This window comes from Patiria miniata, unplaced genomic scaffold, assembly GCF_015706575.1.
Source record: "Patiria miniata isolate m_02_andy unplaced genomic scaffold, ASM1570657v1 HiC_scaffold_1, whole genome shotgun sequence".
Taxonomy (NCBI): domain Eukaryota; kingdom Metazoa; phylum Echinodermata; class Asteroidea; order Valvatida; family Asterinidae; genus Patiria; species Patiria miniata.
The window spans coordinates 6,494,792-6,509,353 of record NW_024037047.1 but is presented as its reverse complement, the minus strand read 5'-3'; the positions used below and the strand labels follow the sequence as shown (position 1 = coordinate 6,509,353).

The 14,562-nt window shown below is 39.5% G+C and overlaps 1 protein-coding gene across 2 annotated transcripts in view; it reads left to right on the top strand.

Moving 5' to 3' along the window:
* Positions 1 to 13,464, top strand: part of LOC119720920 (myelin regulatory factor-like protein) — a 31,854-nt gene extending 18,390 nt beyond the window's left edge. For both annotated transcript variants that reach the window (XM_038190880.1, XM_038190818.1), the window contains exons 16-24: positions 134 to 184; positions 955 to 1,070; positions 1,969 to 2,103; positions 3,529 to 3,687; positions 4,877 to 4,949; positions 5,650 to 5,724; positions 6,286 to 6,385; positions 8,263 to 8,343; positions 9,978 to 13,464. In XM_038190880.1, the coding sequence (XP_038046808.1) occupies positions 134 to 184; positions 955 to 1,070; positions 1,969 to 2,103; positions 3,529 to 3,687; positions 4,877 to 4,949; positions 5,650 to 5,724; positions 6,286 to 6,385; positions 8,263 to 8,343; positions 9,978 to 10,076 (889 nt within the window). In that variant the 3' untranslated portion in view covers positions 10,077 to 13,464. The remainder of the gene's footprint in view (positions 1 to 133; positions 185 to 954; positions 1,071 to 1,968; positions 2,104 to 3,528; positions 3,688 to 4,876; positions 4,950 to 5,649; positions 5,725 to 6,285; positions 6,386 to 8,262; positions 8,344 to 9,977) is intronic.
* Positions 13,465 to 14,562: the final 1,098 nt, after the last annotated feature.

Sequence of the window (14,562 nt, the reverse complement as noted above, 5' to 3'; positions counted from 1 at the left end):
TTGGTCCATTTCATGCAGCTGCTAACTGTGGTATTCCACGTTTATGTCCACGAAATACTGAGCTAACCCTGTAGTTACAGAATCCTAGCTCGATGTATTAACTGACACTTTCATTATCATTTTGCTTACGCAGTATTGGATCAATGGTGGCACTGTATCTACTTCAGTTGAGGGAAACTGGCAGGTGAGTTGAACTGGTTTAGCTGATTTTAGTTGTGGTGGGTCTAGTATAGTCTAGTTTATGCTGGCCTAGTCTAGTCTACTCTATGTTGGTTATAATACGCTGCTTTATGTTGAGCCTGGTCTAGCCAAGTTTCATGCTGTAACCGGGTAGGTCCAGGTATGACTGGTTATGTTGGGTCTGGTCTAGTCTGCTCGGTGCTGGTTAGGTCTAACTAAGTTGATTTGAGATAAGTTAGGTTTGCTGTAGTCTGGTCTAGTTAAATAGTGTAACCTGGTTGTATTGGTTATGTCCACTTGTGGCTGGTGACACTGATTTTTAAGTGTGTTAGTCTGGTCTGACCTGGTCTGCAGTGGACTAGTTATAACGCCGGTTATAACTGGTTGGACTCAGCTTAGACTGGTTTATAACGAACTTGAGTTATACCTGCATGTATGTTTGGTGTGCCTAGTCAACATTTATTTGCTAGTTATAGCTGGTTATATCAAGCTATCAGCAATGTATACTGAGTTCAGTCAAGTTGTTGGTTTATGCATGTGGGTACGTGTTCTACATAACCCCTGAGGACAGACACACAAAGGGAGAACAACAGATCCTTTCAGTCATCGGGAGTTGGGTCTTTTGTTCAAAACGGTCCTCTGTAGTAGGTTTGTGTGCTTCAATGGAAGAGTGTTATATGGACAAGGGGAAACACAATGCATTGTCCTCGGGAGTATAGTAAAACAAGAGTGTGTGTATTTCAATGAGTGAGTTTGAATTTATTTTTCATACAGTGCGCAATCAACCAATCCGTCATTCTCAGAGGGGATTCCGGGTGGACAGAATGGAACAGCAGGGGGCAGCTTTTTCCCGGGAGACTCCACAACTTCAGATTCCTCAGAAACGGGCCGTAAGTACACCAGAGTCAAGTCTGGAAGTTAGTCAGCCCCAAGGCATGATGGGAACTGAGTCCATTCAACGATTCAATATTCCGATATTTGAATGTCCATTTGAGTGAATATTTGACGATATGGAAAGTAAATGATACAATATTCACCTGGGTCTGCTTGAAAGCCTGAATACTGTACAAAAAAATGCATATTTATGAGTTCAATGGTGAGAATATTTTCATGAGTTGAAAGATTGAACGTTCCATTCAACGAGGCGAAGCCGAGTTGAATGAAACATTCCATCTTTCAACTCAAGAAAATATTCTCACCATTGCACGAACGTAAAACGTTCATTATTTGTTTTACATAACGTCCAAGTAGATCTTTGTCATTCAATTGGAGGATAAAACTTTAAGAACAAACAAAACTCACAAAATTGTATCATATCAACTACTTTTTCTCAGGCTAACAATCAAGGTTTAAAAGTCAAATCATTGACAATAATGAAAATTAACATTGTTAGTTCTTAAAACAATGCAAAAAATCATGCTGTAACGCATGCTTTGGTCTAAATAGCGCAAAGATTGTGTAGCCCCAGGCCGCTTCTTGGCGTGCAATCAATCAAAAGTGATGGGACGAAAATGCAGGGTTATGACGTGGGTCATGCAATGGTTCGATTAATGAATGCCGCGTGACCTACAATCCTCCAATCAAATGACAAGGATTTACTTGGGTGTTATATAAATGTATATATTGCATGCAAGTGGTTCTTACCCAAAATGCTAATCTAACACGTTTGGTATTAAAGCAATTTTGTTCTGCCCAGCAGCTCCATGAAAAAGGGCCCAGTTAAAAAGTTTTTGTTTCCTGTAAAATAAGTTGATGAATTTGCTCTTTCTCTTGTTTTCTCCTCGGCAGGTGAAGACATGCCGTTTGAGTCAGTCACTATTGACGATGATTGCAGTGCCCCAGACTGCCACCCAATGTTTTGCTGTAATTTCCCCGGACCTCCTGATCCTGAATCAGTTAAGACGGATCGTTCATCTGAATACGGTGAGTGACGACCCCTCCCGAATCCGAATCGTGAAATTCAAACCAAATTTTAAAAAAAAATCTGAATTCGGGCGATTCACAATGCAGTGCGCCACCAAGAGTTTGCCGCGGAGAGTCAATTTTTAAGTTTACGGTCGACAAAACATGGCCCATTTAAATGAGTGTCAGTAGACAACTTGAGCTAATGTGTTATGGATGGGGCATAGCGTTCTGCCGCCTTACAAAAAACACCATATGATAAAATGAAAAGAAACGGGGCAAACAGATATTCGAATCATACGCTTACGAAACAATAATTTGACCGGAAAAACGAACAATTTCAAATGTCCCGTGCTGCGAATTTGTCGACCATCTCCCACAATGCACGGGGAAAAATGAACTCTGCGTGGCAAACTCTTGCTGGCGCACTGCATTGTGAATCGCCCGAATTGATATCCCACCACCAACCTCATGCCCCGTGGGTACGATCTTGCAGCGCCATGTTGTTTCCCATCATGCCTTGCGCGATCCTAACCCCTGCATTTGTGTAATTTAAATGTACCAAAATACGGTACATTATAATTAGGGTTGCAGTTTATCCGTTTTACGTGCCGACGCCATCTTTAAAATGTTAAAAGTTGTGATTTTGAAGAATCACTCCTTTCAAACACAACGTTTGGACGTTGTGTTAATTAGCAAAGATTTGTATTAAATGTACGTACCCCTTTCGTGCCTTTACAACCACAGATACAGGGTTTTTTTTAGCGAAAAACGCGGCTGACATAATCCATATCGTACAGGCATCGCGACTTTTGAATCATAACTTTTTTTTTCGTACGTGACGTTACGTGCAAAGCTAAACACGCGAGCGCATTATGGGCGCGCTCCGCGTGCAATCTTCGAATGCCCGCGCAGTACGCTGTGAATAGCCATTCAGCGTCATTTACGTCATCATCAAAGCCAGGGGTTAGTGTTAGGAACGAGCACGCGCCCCTGGAGTCGAGGCTGTCCCACCAGTAGACAATTCGGGTGATTCGCAGTGCAGTGTGCTACCAAGAGTCTGCCACTGAGAGTGCATTGTGGGAGATGGTTGACAAATTCGCAGCGCGGAACATTTGAAATTGTTCGTTTTTCCTGTCAGTAGTTTCGTATAAGCGTATGATTTGAGTATCTGTTTGCCCTTTTCTTTTTCTTCTTATGGTGTTATTTGTAAGGCGGCAGACCGCTGTGCCCCAATCTATAACAAATTAGCTCAAGTTGTCTACCGACACCCGTTCAAAAGGGCCATGTTTTGTCGACCGTACACTTGAAAAATGGACTCTCCACGGCAAACTTTGTAGCACACTACATTGTGAAACAACCCAAATTCCTCTCCATTTAAAAAAAAAAACAAGTTTTGCTGATTGTTTACCAAATTAAAGTTGGATATCCATACTTTAATCCCAGACCCATCCAGCAATACCGAGTCCTCCATTCAGGACGTGGGAGAGAGCAGCACTAGTGAGGAGACTACAGTCTCCGAGCGATCTGAATTGCTGGAGCACATGAAGAGACGGGATACCAGATACAAACGGGACAACCTCATGGCCAACCAAGTCACAAACAGTGAGTCATTTCAGAATTGTTTCTTAGCATGTTTAGCAAATTGCTAAGATTAGCTACAAAAAAAATGTAAATCACATGACTCTTAGTCTGTTGTTTTGGTACAAACTAGACTTTGGTACCGGAAACGAACCTACAGATTCAATGAGAAACATGAAAATCCTCTTTTAACAGAACACCCGAGATGGCTGGTTATATTCAGGTTTTTGATCAAGACTGAACCAGGCTTACTGATCTCTCTTATCTCAAGATTTAACTTATCGCAGTTTAACACTTGATGAATGCCTACCACCAGCAGGGAACAATTAGTACCGCTTGACTGAACGACTTGTTAGGCATGCCTGATTCATTCCTCAGAGTCCTAAACGCACATACATTTTTCATAAATTTAAAGGCTATCGAGAGTCGATTGCATTTTCAAAGTATTTTCTAACAAAATTGGAAATGTTTCTCAGTCCCAGCTTCATGTCTTTCCTACATTTTTGTAAAGACTGACCTTCATTGAGACAATATATGGTGAAAAAAGTGCCATCAGGATACAACATTTTTTCCACGAACACTATTATTTTGCAAAGCAACCTGGAGAGTGGTTCATGTGCTGAACATTCTTTAGCATTGCTTTAATGGTACTTTTGTAAAATAAACATCAGAATTATGTTTTTAAAAAATATTTGTAGCTGCGGGTAGCAGCTCAACAAATCATTGTGTCACTTTAGTCCGTTATAGTTAGTAACAAACATTGACATTGTCTATTTCTCCTACATAATTCGACTGATTTCAACCAAACTTTGTCAAAAGTATCAGTAGCCCAGCCCCAACATGTTACAAAACCAAACTGGGGTCAAAGGTCATTATGGGTCAATGGGGTCAAAAACCTGATTTTTTTTTTACACAAAAACACTACTTTTAGAAATTACATGGCACAATCATGTGACTCATGCATGAACATTGGCCCGCAGCTTCCGAGATCCAATGCTTTTTTGGGGGGGTACAGAAAGTATGTGACTCGCGAGTCATGAGTCATTAGTGTCAAGTTGGAGCCACAATGGTCAAGTCTGAGTCCGAGTCTTTTTGCGGATGTAACCCGAGTCGGAGTCTGAGTCACGAAGTTACGACTCCAGACGAGTTCTGGAGTCCGGTACGAGTCCTACAAGTATTGGCTATTGATTTTGTTTTGTTTTCCTACCCGTAGCCTTTCCTGTATCCAGTTTGATGGTGGACAAACTGAACATCATGAACACCACAGTTTGTGTTGAGCCATGTGGGTAAGTGCCTCATGAGAAATTGTCTCTCCTTGTTTGTACTTATACAATTAAGCTGTTGGAGACAGAGTTTTTATTGAGTCAATCACAAGTCAAATCACGAGTCAATCGCAAGTCAAATATTAGTCATCACAAGTCAATCACAAGTCAATCATTAGTCAATCACAAGTCAATCATTAGTCAATTACAAGTCAATCATTAGTCAATCATTAGTCAATTACAAGTTAATCATTAGTCAATCACAAGTTAATCATTAGTCAATCGCAAGTCAAATCACAAGTCAATCACAAGTCAGGTCACAAGTCAATCATTAGTCAAATCACAAGTCAATCATTAGTCAATCATTAGTCAATCACAAGTCGGTCATTAGTCAATCGCAAGTCAATCATTAGTAAATCACAAGTCAATCATTAGTCAAATCACAAGTCAATCATTAGTCAATCATTAGTCAATCACAAGTCAGTCGTTAGTCAGTCCCAAGTCAATCACAAGTCAGGTCACAAGTTATGAATTAAGACTTGTGATCACATCTCACTGCTGGTGATACTTCAAATTAACTTTTTCCTGAGTTTGTCTGTTATTTCCAAATGAAAAATAGAATAAAAAAAGTGAAGCAGTGGATGCCCAAAGTTTAACAGATGCCTTTCCAAACTGTTTCTGAATCAACACTCTCTTAATAATATTGAATTTTTTTTTCCCGTAGGCAAGACGGCAAATACAGCTATCACATATCAGTCCCAGCGTATGTTCCATTCCAGAGCTTCACACTTGAGATCAAGTAAGTCACATGTTGCAAGTAATACAAAATGTACCAGTGCTAAACCCTCCTGCTGTCTGAAAAGTCAGTCAAAATATCCATCCTCTTCCCCTGCCGTGCCTGCTAGTCATGAACAGTCAGATCATATTTCAAGCAAGCACTGTGACTAGTCAAATTCTGTCAACAGGCGAAAGCAAGTAACTGTAGGCACCGCTGGCTTATCAGTCTGGTGTGTGTGGTCTTTCAGCAAAACGAAAACAATTCGCATGCATCCCAATGAGAATTGTTTTTGTTTTGCTGAAAGAAGACTAACTTTTTTTGTGATCTGTGGACGGAACATTAAAACGGTGTTTGTGTTCAAAATTTTGTAACTTGAAAAGTACATGAGTGATTTGAATGTTCTTGTAATAAAAGAAAGCTTATGAATTCGGCTTTCATATCCTAGATTTTGAAAGTGCTGCATGTAGAACTTCACTAAAAACAATGGTCCCGACATTTGGGTTTTGTTTGTTTTTACTCACCCTGTACTGTTCTGTTCATTCACATAATATATCTGATCACATTGTTCTTTTTTAATCGTAGCACAACGGACTCGACCCGAATTTGGCTCTGCATCCCCGACGTCAAAATGCTGTGTCCAGATGCGGAGAATCTCCCCCCTGAAGGACAAAGTCTCCGCGAGGTACGGCTTTTCAAAAAACAAAAATAAAAGACTTTTAAATGTTTACGATATATGTCTCACATAGAAGCACAAGTAGTAGAGACTCATGCCGTGAATCCTCTTATAAGGCCAAAAAAAAAAGTCTCCGGTTTCTGGTATGGAGCTTGCCCAAAAAGTGGTGCGGCGACGCGTTTTTTTTTTTTTTTTACCTGACTTTTTTGCTTCAAATGTCGGCTGATGACTGCAAATGGTGCCCGACTAAATTTAGTGCAAATATATGGGGGTCCAGAGAGGCCACATAAAGCTTATTCTCGATCATAACCCAATCTAAAAACACGTTAAAATTGTGCAGCAGCAGGATTCCAGTCAAACCTGGAAGTTTGGCGGTTTTCAGACATCATCTTTCATTGAAAAAAAAACTTTTTCATTTTGCCGACGCGCATGGCTACGGCGACGCGCGCGCATACCAGAAACAGGAGACTTTTTTTTTTTGGCCTAACAGAAAACCTGAGTTTATTCGGCCATTCGGGTTTTTCCCCGAGCCCCTACCAGGATTTCAACCCTCTCTTATCTCAAGCTGTAATCCCCTCAGGGGAGTTTTACCGGATGAATACCCAACACCAGCAGGGAACAATGAGTATTGCTTGAATGAACGACTTGTGGGCATGCTTATATCTTTCTAAACACATGCGGATTTTTAAAATTTAATAGCCGATGTAACATTTGTTTTTGTCAAGAAATGAAACCATCTTTTATATTTTTGAATCGCTGAAAAAGGGGCATGAACAACGGAAAGCCTGAATAAGCCATTTGCGAGTAACCTACAACCTTTGGGATTTACATTTGAAAACTTCTGGTGCACTGACTTGCTCAGAATGCTTGGCACATTTTAACTTTGAGTTCTCCAGACCAAAGACGCTGTTGCTAATCACATGACTCAGGGCATAGTTACGTAAGAGACGTTCAGCACCGATACATTGTTGACAATGGGTGAGAATGGCACAAAGGCACCAGACCATGTCGGAGCTGGGGGTTGCTAGCATAAGGCTTGCCCGAATCACGTGATATGGTAACAGTCCCTTTGGTCGGGAAAACCCAAATTTAAAATGTGCAAAGCATTGAAGTCAGTGTTACAGATTGTATTCAAATTTAACTCGCAAGTGGATTATTGTGGAATTGTATCTAGATCTATGTCCATACTTGCAGTGTGTATACATAGTGTATGTGTGTCTGTGTGGACTGGTAACCTGTGGCTTGGCCAATTGCCTGAATGGATTAAACAGATAATGTTACAGTGGGGTGGGTAAAAGATAAACAACAACATCTAGGAATTGAAAAGACCCGGTATCTTAATGGCAAAATCACCTAGTGTGAAGCCATATAGGGAAGACAGTGTTAGGTGTTCTAGAAAGGACAACCTGTTGTCGTACATGTTGATCTGTTTTCAAACTTCACAGTTTGATATATTGTACAAGCATTACATTTACTGTGTGGACTTCCGAACAAAAGATGTCCACATAAACCAGGTAGCAGCGACGTTGTGTGGACTTGCCCACGTCCACACAATGTTTCCCCCTCTCTGGAAAACAGGTTTAGAGGCATTTTGGGGTTGGGTTTATCGGTGGCAAAATGAAGAGAAACATGAAGGGAATCATAGAAAAAATTTGGGTTGAAAGAGTTTTCACTGTGCAAGTAAAATGGATTTTTTCATAGGTTTTTCTTAACTACACGAAAACAAAAGAATGTCCACACCAGGTATATAACGTAAGCATGGGTGCTTATGCACTTTACTTCAGATTTTGTGCAATTTTGTTACTTCAGACGGAGAACACTAATGCATAAAAAGCAAATGATCCGATTTGCCTTCAAAACACTGCTTTATCTATTTGTGATTGCAGGGTATAACTCACCGGTGGAGCATTCCGGTTGGCTATTATGTTACTTCCTCCTACACATTCCGAATCACATCCTTGCAAAGCGTAAGTACTAACTTAAAAAAAAAAAATCCAGAAAAAAAACTTTCTTTGTTTAGCCACTAAATGTTGAATTATTGAAATACTGATATCAATTTAGCCAGCCCATGATGTTTTTGGCTAGCGTATGCAATACAATTGTATCTCTCGCGGTTGATTTTCAGCATTTTTTTTTAAGGTTTAAAAGTCTTTTCATTGTAACTTCCGGTCTTGTAATGTCATTAATCTTTCTCCCTCTCAACTTGTTCTTGGCATTAAGCTGATTATATACATCAATTATAAATTGAAACCAGCAATCTTCGCCACATGCAGCGGTAACATTTTTGTAAAGTACAACCTAGCCAGAGACTGGCATCTTTAAAAGCAAGTTCATATGTTTTTCCACTTTCAAATTATAAGGCACTTCCGATTTCAACTGGAAGGAAGGGTCAAATGATTTTGCATGTAATATCACCAATGAAGACCCTGGATTATTCTATCAATTCCCGTAAAAAACACAATCAGATCTTTCACAGTTGGTTATATATTGATTTTTAACAATTAAATCTAGAAATCTTTGGTTGCTTGTAATTTGATACTTGATGACATCATTGTGACGTCATTACCGGAGAGCTCAAGAGCTATGTTAACTGTGCTATTTGAAGCAAAATCTGGATTATATCTGTTGTGGTTGAATTTTTTAGAATTTTTTTAAGGTTTAAAGGTCTTTTCATCGTGACTTCCCGTCTGATGACGTCATCAATTTTGTTTTCGCACACAGGTCTTGTCTTCGTAAAGGTCATCATATAGTTTAATTTTAAAGTGAATATCGGAAATTTCGCCAGACACATCAACTGAAAATTTATTTTTCACATTTTTCAACCTGCCACTAGAGGGCCCTCTACCATTTTATGACATCACTGGTATATTTTTTGGAAAGTTTAACCTAGCCAGAGACTAACATCCATGAAAGCAAGTTAACATCTTTTTCCACTTTTAAATCATAAAGCACTTCTGGTTTGGACCGGACGGAAGGGTCACATGATTTAGCACGCACGAGATTCAATGACGGTGCTGGATTATGCTATCGATTCCAGCAAAAGTAAATTGTGGGTCTCTCACGGTTGATTTCATATTGATTTTTAAGATTTAATCTAGAAATCTTTAATTGCTTGTAATTTGATACATGATAACGTCATAATGACGTCATAATGACGTCACTACATTTTTAATTCATCTTCATTAGGTTGTGCATTTATATATTCAAATTGAAGTTGATATCAGTTTCCATGGTGACAAACAGTTCTGGAGAAAATTTTTCAAGAAAAATAACAAAAACAAGATGAAATGTAAATTCTTAGAGAAACAATAGGTGTTCCACTCATGGCCCAACACCTGATAACAAGCATTGGCAGCCATTTTTACAATTTTTAAAATTGCTTTTTATTCTACCCATATTTTTCCAAAGGACAAGTCTGCGATGGCCCTATGCCCAGATATTTTCTTAAGACACACTCTGACTGTTTGCCAAATGCCATGCTTTTATCATCAAAGTGAGAAATCCCCCGAGTACTGTATTTCCCCTGTCTGCCCCACTTCATGGCCTATTGCAGAACGGCCCATTATAAGTGACAATTTCTGCGATGTTGCATTTTCCGCAGGATTTCAATTGTGACTCCAGAGTGGATGGCATGGGCACGGATTTCGTTGAGTACAGCTTCCATTTTGCCCGGAACCTCACCATGTGTACACAGGGATAGGGGTCAAGAGGTTATGAGGTGAAAGTTCAAAGGTCATTACGTATTGCTATGGTTCAGGAGGCTACCACTGTAATGTTTTATAACCTGACTGCCAAAACCTCTGAAACAAGTTGGGATGTATTTTGAGCACCAGTGAAGGTCGGTACCCATTTCCACTGGTTCCCCACAATATTGACTACTGTGGTGGTGCATTTTGAGCACCAGTGAAGTTCGGTACCAGTTTCCACTGGTTCCCCGCAATAAACTATGCACTAATGCACCCAGCAGGGTGCCAACACCAGTCAGCACCGGTTGCCATTCACTGCCAGGAGTCTTTGCCCTGTTAGAGTTTAACGAATACCGGTGAAAATTTAATAGTGGTGCACTCATGAATACTGACAGTTTGCGTGCCTTGTCTTAATTCAAACTTTTTTTCATTGTAAATATGTATTAATAGACGATAGACTTAAAAAGATGTTGAGAAAACGTTAACCGATATTTTTAATTGATTTTAGAGTAGTGGAAGATGCCCGACAAAATTTCAACAATGGCTAATTTCTTTATCTCTAGAAAGCCCTTTTTTGAATGTGTGTGTGTATTTGTTTGTCAGTAAATTGCGGTGTTTATTCATTGAGCTGGTAAAACATTTCTATCTTGTGTTATGTTAGACTTCCAAAAGAAAAAAAATCACTGTACAGTTATTGTCTGTTGAGGATCTTTTTATTATATTAACAAAATCTCTCTGAAATAATTCTTCACTGTTTTCACGAAGGGATGGGCATGTAAAAAAATGACATTTTTTTCAGAATTGATTTTGTTTGGCTTTAAATTTGCTATAAAAGTAGTGCTTATTCGTAAAAGTGGAATCAATGAGATTTTTATTGTCACGTGGGAACAGGCTCCCTTGTTTTAATTTTCAGATGCGCAAGTACACATGCATGCCCTCTCCTCCCCCCCCCCCCCATGGCAAAACACATTGCACAGAAGAGTGTTAAAAGTAGATTAACAGGATTTTGGCTATAACTGATTATTATTTGGTTCACTAGAAAGGTAAGCTCTCAAAAAATCATGTGGGATTTTTTTTTTTTACTGCGTAGAGTAGATGCATTGTGGAACATTTGGCACTTTTAAAAGGAACTTTTATTGCGCTATATCGAAGGGTGCTTTTCTTTAGACTCGGATGCCCATCACTTCGTGAAACCAGTCACAAATTCTGGAGAACGCACTTTAATCAGGAATATGATTAAGTCATCCCTAATTGGGTTTTTTTTCTGGTTCTTTTGACGTTATTCTGAGAAGCAAATATCAGTGTGTGAAATAAGACTATTTTTAATGTCTCCATGTGAACTAGGTGCAAAGATTTCCCATTCACTTTGGATTGCATGACGAAACACAATTGTAAAGGGTAAAAGAAAGATGGCTGCAAAATTTGTCACAAACGAATTTCATATCCACACTTTTATTTTCTCTTTGTATTCGTAAGGATTGACAAAAAAAACAAAGGGAGCATATACAATTTTATTACTCACATATACATCAGGAATAATAATTTTGGTATTAGAAAAGAATATTTTTTTGATAAAAAATAAAACAATGGTTAAGGATTATCCTTTGTATATAAAGATGGATTTTTTTATTAGAAATGTTAGATGAGGTTATAAAACATTTTTATAGTGTGGTATTTCTATATCTTACATACTTTGCGTAATGGATCACAAAAAATATTTTGTAATATAATTGTAAAATTTGGTAATTGTCAGAGGGATGAGATGACTGGAATAGAACAGCCAACGTAGGAATTCCCAATTGGTATACCCGGCCCAGTTAGTCAGTCCCAACCAGTCCTCAGGACCATTTAGGAATCCTCAACTGGGCTTTTCTTTTGTGTGACCATGTAGGAGTTCAAGGTCGGTATACCAGGCCATTTAGTAATTCCCAGTCCTCGGGACCCATTTAGGAGTCCCCAATTGGGTTTTTCTTTTGTGTGACCATTTAGGAGTTCACGGCTGGTATACCAGGCTATTTAGTAATTCCCAACCAGTCCTCGGGACCATTTAGGAATCCTCAATTGGTCTTATCTTTTGTGTGACACTGTAGGAGTTCAAGGCTGGTAAACAAGGCCCATGAAGTAATTCCCAATCAGTCCTCGGCAGCCATTTGGGAATCCAGCCGTTAAATTCGGGCTATCAATGATACTTTTGAAGAGTGGATTCATTTAATTATATTCTTCCAAGTATCTCATCACTAGTGTAGAAAAACAGCTCTGTATCCCATGAGTTTTCCACATCCATCCCTCTGTCATTTGTAATACAAATATATCTACTTTATTTTTAATGATAAATAGATTTTTCATATTTTAAAGAAAAAAGCATGTAAATAGCAGCATATATATCTACTTCAGAATTGATGACATGAAATACTTTCTTTTACGAAATTCAAAACTTTGAAGTTAGGACTTGATCTGCGCTAATGAGCAATAAAGGAAGATTTTAATATATGAAGTGATAAATGAATCTTACATTTAGTAGTACAGAAAAAAGAGAATATAATATTCTTGATGCTAATTGTACGTATCCATTAAATTCATTTTTCTATTTACTTGTTGGTACTGGGCGGTAACTGTCGCCTCGAGACAATATTCCAGCTACTGACCGGGACTAAAATTCTACCAAAAAAAGAAAGAAAAGAATATTAACAATTGTATCACTGCAAACTGTCCAGATATATTCGTCACAATGCAAAGCCCCAAAATCCTACGTACATGTACTTTCCTAGCTTTGCATATTTATAGCTATTAAATCTTGACCCAAAATAAAATCAGCAACAGCTGCAGTCATGAAGCATAAGTATGGGAAGCAGAAACTGTCAACACGCATTTGTTCATAGTTAACAAAAATTATGCAAGGTATATAATAATTGATAGAATTATACATGTACATGTATTTCTTTTACATCAGATTCCGGGCCAGTTGTCCTTTTAGACTAGCCCTAATGGTTTAAATGGCTCTCTTTTGACATGGGTCTTATGATTGTGTAATGGCGACAATAATAAGACCCATGATTGAAAGAGAGCCATTTACAGCCCTGTTTGTAGGCTACTTTTAGTCAATCCGGGCACACGATCACTTCTATCACGAAGGCCCCCTTCAATGATGGTATAGCATTATACTAGCTATTGTTCAGGAGCAGTAGCTCTTTTACACAAGCTAGCACAATGCTTTCGCCATTGAGAAAGGGGCCTCGTGACGTGAATGAATCAGGTGCCTGGACACGAACAGCGTCATGCCTGTCCCTTTAGGGGCTCCGTAGGCCTGCATGATGTGTTATTACATTGAACATCCTTATTTTCCAAAGCGTTTGCTTTAATTCTCCTTTATATTATCAATAAACCACGGGTGTACATAAACTGTGTCCATCTTGTACATGTCTTTTTTTTCTTTTTTTTGTGCACCGGCCTGCTCTTGATGAATGGCGGTGACCTGAGATTTGTGCCAATGGACCACCGTGTTGCGCAAGACAATTGGACCACGTTGATCAGGGCCCAATCTCACGGCGCTGCTTAACAGTTAGCAGAAAAGTTGTGCTTAGCATAGCAGAAAAATTTGCTAACCTTTTAAGCACTATTTCACGGCGTAGATGTGCTAACGGTCGCGCTGCACAGAGATTTATATTGTTACGTCACTGAGTTCAGCAAATGTTTCCTCTGGAGTAAGCGTGCCTTTTGCTGTGCTTATGCTTACGAATACGGTCTCCATGAAATAGACGGGGCCGTATCATAAGTCCGACGCCTCATAGGTCCGACGCCTCATAAGTCCGAAATTATGAGGCGTCGGACTTATGAGGCATAAAATTTATTTATTCCGCCTCATTGGTCCGACGCCTCATAAGTCGGACAACGGAAAAACGAGGCATTTAATTTGTCGGACTTACGAAGCGTCGGAGCTATGAGGCGTCGGAGCTATGAGGCGTCGGACCTATGAGGCGTCGGACTTATGAGCCTTTATTTGGTTAGGGGATGCGATTCTGTCGGACCTATGAGGCGTCGGACCTATGAGGCGTCGGACTTATGAGTGGACCCCAAATAGACGGAGGCTCAGTTAGCAGAAAATCATGTGCTTAGCAGCGCCGTGAAATTGGGCCCAGATGTGTGGAATAATTCCACCGTGCCTACTATATTATGAGGCGCTGTTGAAAGCAGACGATCTTGTATGTGATGGGACAATAGGTGGCGGTCTTCCTTGCAGCATTTTAGCGACAGACGCACAATTTTGTAGCTGGTTTTTGGCCTTTTAATAAACTGATTTGAAGCAGCTTTAAGTATATCTAGATCTCCCTTTTGATATTCGTGCGGTGACTGTAATGTGGACAATTAAGTCACACTTTGAACCTTCTCCGCCGGTGGTAGGCTAATGCGCCTTTTGAGTGTTCCTATGTCTAGACCCCCGATTTGATAGTTCTCTCGATGAATGTAATGTGATCACTAAGTATTTGCACGTACTCCGCAAGT